Here is a 5,773-nt window from a genome sequence, read left to right as displayed (position 1 = left end):
GGTGAGGGAATAGTGTGGGTTGTGTGTGCGTATGTTTGTGTGTGTATGTGTTCGTGTCTTGGTGTGTTCGTGTGTATATGTATGTGTAGGGTTGTTCCAGACATTAGAATGGCGTGCGTTCTAATCTACTAATATTATTATTTTAATTAGGACCTTAGGACTAATATTAGAAGGCACTCGGTAACTTTTTCAGGGGGGGCGGGGTTCAGTTGGGTCTGGAATCTTGCACACCTCACCACGGGGACACCTCTGCAGATGCTTGTCACTATTTTCAGGTCTGTGGGGGGTTTGGGGCCATTGGGTACCTGTCCGCCAAGCCTACGACGACTCACCTCGGAACGGTGGGGGGCTCAAGAGTTAGGCTCCTCAGACTCCTCGTCGCCGCCACCATTACTGGTGTAATGCCAGCCGGGTGGAAACCGTTTTTCAGCAGCTCTCGAAGCGGCCCGTTGATGCCGCCTCAAGTGGCTGGCTGGGCGCAGTGACGGATAATATGGATTTTTGGCGCCAAGCTCCTCGCCACAGAGGAGGCACTTTAGCTTGGCGACGCCGTCCAGGAGCACCATGCTGAAGGATGACCACCAAGTCGCGGATCCCTTAGCCTTCGCGGTTTTTAGAGCGTCCGCATAGGCTGGCGCGTCGAGTTCCTTGTTGCCATATAGGAATATACGTTGCCTTCTTCGTCGCCGGAAGAGGCGGCTTTGATGGACCCGCACCGCTATCCGACATTCTGAGTGCAGATTAAGCCAAGATTGATACAAGATTGAAAGGTTCCACACACCAACGAGCCGTTCTTATGGCTGTACGGCGTTAGTATGTTCTAATATGTTCTAATAATAATACGTTCTAAACGTGGACTCCTAACTTTCTAATTATAAATAATATTAATTTAATTCTAAATTATTTCTAATCTTCTACTCATTGTCCAACCTATGTATGTGTATGTGTTTGTTACATATCGAGGGGACGGCGACGATTATCTTGTACCATCAGTGGCTAGTGGCTAGGTCGGGGTGTGTGTGTCTGTCTGTCTGTCTGTCTGTCTGGGTGGTTGGCTGCGGGGGGTTGAAGCCTTTCAGTCGTGTGGGTATCACCATTGCTGTGCTCCGCGTGTGGGTGTGTGTTTGTGCGTATGCGTGGGTGGGGGAAAGGCGGGGTGTCGAATCTGGGGCGTGTCAGCGATCCTTCGGGAAATCGTGTGTGTTTCTGGCTCGGTTGGCCACCGTTTACTTCTCCCCTCCTCTTTCTCTCCCTTCCCCCCTTCCCGAACCGCCCGCTCCCCACTATACGCACCTTACCCCACCTTCCTCTCCTCCTCCTCCTCTTCCTCTTCCTCACCCCCGCCCGCAATGCTCCACGCCCACACCTAGCTGGCGGAGGAGGAGGAGCAGCAGCGGCAGCAGCAGCAGCTACAGCTGCTACAGCTCAAATCTGTGGAAGGCGAGGCGCCCTCAAAAGCGCTCCCTGCCGCCAGTGCGGTTGCGGACACGTCCCCCGGGGTCCCCACCGATGTGGAGCCCTTCTCTCAGGCGACGGCAGTAGCAGCGGCGGAAACAGGGAACGGGGGTACCTGCGACGGCGACGGCGGCGGCGGCGGCGGCTCGGTTGAAGGGCAGGGCAGCGGCGACAGTGGCGGTTCCTTCGGCTCTCTACTTCCCCTGGAGGTGCAGATAAGCGATGCGGCGGCGGCGACAGCGGCGGCGGCGGCGCATGAGGCAGCGGTGGCGGCGGCGGCGGCGGCGGCGGCAGCGGCGTCGTCGTTAAGGGAGCAGCAGGGCCATGGCGGCGGTGGTGGTGGTACTGGTGGTGCGGACATGGCGATCAGTCCCAAGGAGAAGTCGCAAGCAGAGGCGCTTCTCATTCGCGACGAGGTACGTGCGGGGGGGGGGCCTGACGGTCACGGGCCAACTCCCCGGCCGTCACCGTCAGACCGTTGCTTATTTAAGACACGCCCTCCTTTGAAAGCTTTTACCGCAATGGGTCGCAAAGGAAAGGAGATGTTGCCTGATTTGGGGCACCTGGCCCCCTCACCCTGCAGCAGCTCGGCCCCCTCGGCCTCCCTCGTCTCTGCGGTATTGAGCTATGCTACGATTTCCCCCCTCCCCTTCCGTGCCGGCGCTGTCGCCCCACCCACCTCTACGGTCAGTTTTTTTAAGTAATATATTCCTTATAAGGAATAAAGAGGCCATTTTGGCCTTTGGAAAAACGGAATGAATTGAGGCCGATCCGTACATTTTCATTCCTCCAGCCAAAAACGTCCATTGCTGCCAGATTGCTCCGTAGTGTGCAGAACTTAGTATTATCGATCATAGAATAGATATGAGGGGCCGTAAGAAGGTCAAGCCTGTGAGTCAACGCGGCATAGCAGAATGTATGACCGGTCCTCACATAGCCATAGAACTATCTACGCATGTGCATGAAGAGTGCGCACATGAACGAAAACGCGCCAACTCAGTGCGTGCCTCTTGGTCTATGAGGGGAGTTGTAACTTATCGGGGGGGGATCTGGGGGGGGCGTAGTCCCCCCCAGCGCCCCACACTTACGGAATAAATTACGGCAACCCTAGCAATTTTGTTACTTAGGTCGGAATAAAATGAGACCCGCCCTAAATGAAAAAAATCACTGTCTACGGCTCCTAATCCTGCGCGGAGTATCCGTATATATCTCTGGTATCTGCTTCACTCGTCCGTGGCGCTTCATGTTACCCCTCCCTCACCCGGCCCCGGCCCCCTCCGCGCCGCCTCACGTCCGGCAGGTTGATCGTTTGGATCAAGACCACGTTCGGAATCCTGACCCTGCCGTACGGGATGACGATGGCGACTGCCCCATGTCGGAGCGGGTCCCATGAAGAGGTGCCTGGAGGACACAGCTGTCCTCACCCCCTTTTGAGGGAGGGGGTGAAGGGGGAGGAGGAGGAGGAGGAGGAGGAGGAGGGAAGGTGGCCCCGCTGGCGTTCAAGCAGTCCCTCGGGCCATCACTGAGTTCCCTTTGCACTCCGGTTGTCTTAACCCTCCACCCGCACCCGCACCGTACCCGCACCGTACCCGCACCGTACCCGCACCGTACCCGCACCGTACCCGTACCCGTCCCCCTGAAACATACGTAACCCCCCCCACACGCACACACACTAGCATGCTTCTCTTCGGGAGGTGCGGCAAGACTGCAGCCGCGCCCTCCATGGTTCCAGGCGCTCCGGCGCCCCGGCTTCGTGGTTTGGTGTTTACCCCGTGAATAAACCTAACCTGAAGGGGGAAGTGGTTTGCTCCCCCGTGCGGTTGCTCATAAACGATAGTGGCCCGGAGGCTGCGCGGGGCTCTGAGGGAAACAGCGGCGCTGGATTCCCCTCTGAGGGGCCTGGATGGTGGGTATTATAGTGTGTAATCCTGATCTTTGTCGGGATTGATCCTGGAACCTTCGAAAGATCCTGCCAGGGACACACTATGCCGCGCCTTAGCATGTTGGTGCTGTGCCTGGAGCTGTATCTATGTATGTATGTTTGTATGCATGTATGCATGTATGTACGTGCTGGAAAGGGCGTCGTTGCGCATGTCAGGACGCGTGTAGGAGAAGCGTGTGCGTGTGTACGTGTGTGCGTGTGTGGCGGTGTTTGGCGGAGGGGGCATCGGCCGCGACAAAGCAAACGTGTGTGCATGTGTAATTCAGGGGGATGTGTGTGTGTTTGTGTAAGTAGTGATGTATGTATGTATAAGTATGCATATGCATGTAAGTCATTTCAGGGGGTAAATGTGAAACAGTTCGGGGCGACGAGGAGGAGGTGCGTCTGCACTGCAGCTAGTGGAGGTGGTTAGTTGCGGTGTGGTGTCGTTGTTGTCGTTGTTGTCGTTGTTGTTGTTGTCGTTGTGGTTGAGCTTACTTTCGTTCCAGGGCCCCTCGAAGGATCTGAGGGACCTCAGGAAGGGTGTGTGACTGGGGGGGAAAGGAGGAGTGGAGGGGGAGGAGGGGGGAAGGGGGAGAAGGGGGGGAGGGGGAGAAGGGGGGAGAAGGGGGAGAAGGGGGAGGAGGGGGGGCCCCAGGGGGGAACAGCGGCGCTCATGTTGTCTGCTGCTGCTACTCCTGCTGCTGGTGCTGCTGCTTCTGTCGGCTTTCTTCCACTCCACCGGAATCTCATCGTGTCGGACAGATCTTGCGAACAGCAAATCACATGTATTGTCAAGAACATGTTTGTGCGAGCATTGCGCTTCTCTCTCGGTATCCATTACCATGTATGTATATATGTATGTATGTATGCATGGCTACTTTATATATTGGACAGGCAGGGGGTCGGATTGCTGGGGGGTTGAAGCTCCTGATGCGCGAGGTGCTCCCGGGGGGATGAGCTCCTGATTGTTGTCTATTACTGTGTGCCATGACAGCTCTCCCCCCCCAGCTCTCCCCCCCAACCCTGGGCGATTGGTGTCACCCTAAAGGTGCGGACATACCCCTACCTACCCCCGTACCTACCTACTTAGCTACTCGAGGCCGCATTCATGTCTTGAGTTGTGTGTCTTATCGCACTTTGTATTTGTATTATGCGTTGCCGTATTCGCCCGACGGCGCGAGTGAATTCGCGTCCGGCCCGGCCTCCAGGACAGACAGAACATTGGTATTGTTGACCACTGCTTGCGGTGGCCCCGGATGACCCCAAAGCCCTGACGGGGCCCCTTCCGACACCACCTGACTACCTGACCTGATCTAGATTGACTAAATGGACTGAATGGGCGCCTGGTCTAGTCTGGTATGATCAGACGTAGCTAGCCTGGTCTGACCTGAGCTTTTTTTCTTGGACGACGGGCAGCAGACAAGTACATAAACAGGCAGACTGACAGACTGACAGTCGGCCAGAGGCAGCCCACCTCCGGTAGAGGCTTGCATCGCGGGCTTTTTAAGGGGCAGTAATAATGCGAATAAATGCTTCAGACTGTCGCCTTCAATGCTACTGTGTACTGTTATTGTGTATTGTTATTACTGTCCCCACATGGATAGGACGGGAAAGGTGGAGAGAGAGGGAGTCGGGGCCTGAGTCCGGAAAGGGGGGAGAGGTAGGGGTGTGGTGTGTGTGTGTGTGTGTGTGTGTGAGCGCGTGGGAGCCCCGACTCCGCTCACTGCGCTCACCGCAAACCTCCCTCCCGCACACCTCCTGGGGGCTCCTGCTGCTGCAGGCGGAGGAATCCCCACTCCCTTCACCCCGGTGATAATTGGGGGGGGGGGCTCACGCCTCGATAGCCCTTCAGCAGGTGGCTTGTTGATGTGGAGGCATGGATGGCGAGTTGGTGGTGTGGGGTTTTCCCGTGTGAAGGGAGAGAGAGGGAGAGAGAGAGCGAGAGAGGGAGAGAGCTGCTGTTGGCGCGATGCATCACGGGCTTCTGGGTCTTCTTGTCCGACGTGGGTGAGGAGGTGGGGTCTCTGCGAGCGGAGGGTCGGAGTGGAGCAGGTGGAGGGGTGGAGGTGGAGGTGGTGTACATGAGGGCGGCTGATGAATGTGGAGTGGTGCAGGTGCACGAGGCCGAGGCATGTGCGTTCGTTACATGCATGTTGACGTGGTATATGTGTGTGTGTCGGAGTGCATGTGTGTGTATTTATGTATGTGTGTGTCTCATCGCGAGGGAGGAAGATGGCTTTTATGCATGTGTGTGCATGGTACCCTTCCTGTGATTGCCTCCCAGTTTATGTGTGGGGGGGAAAAGGGTGCCGCGTGTACATGTGCATGTATATGTGTGTGTGGGTTGCCTCGTTTTGTGGTGGATACGAGTTTGCCTTCCGGGGTGGGGAGAGA

General features: G+C 56.6%; 1 protein-coding gene across 1 annotated transcript in view; it reads left to right on the top strand.

The window, feature by feature from the left end:
• Positions 1–2,848, top strand: part of VOLCADRAFT_99277 (uncharacterized protein) — a gene marked incomplete at both ends in the record, with an annotated part of 15,283 nt that extends 12,435 nt beyond the window's left edge. The window contains 2 exons of the mRNA XM_002958061.1: positions 1,371–1,871; positions 2,756–2,848. Coding sequence (XP_002958107.1) covers positions 1,371–1,871; positions 2,756–2,848 — 594 coding nt within the window. The remainder of the gene's footprint in view (positions 1–1,370; positions 1,872–2,755) is intronic.
• Positions 2,849–5,773: the final 2,925 nt, after the last annotated feature.

Source organism: Volvox carteri, assembly GCF_000143455.1.
Source record: "Volvox carteri f. nagariensis unplaced genomic scaffold VOLCAscaffold_85, whole genome shotgun sequence".
NCBI lineage: Eukaryota > Viridiplantae > Chlorophyta > Chlorophyceae > Chlamydomonadales > Volvocaceae > Volvox > Volvox carteri.
Note: the sequence above shows the minus strand (reverse complement) of the source record. Positions and strands in the feature narration are given on the sequence as shown.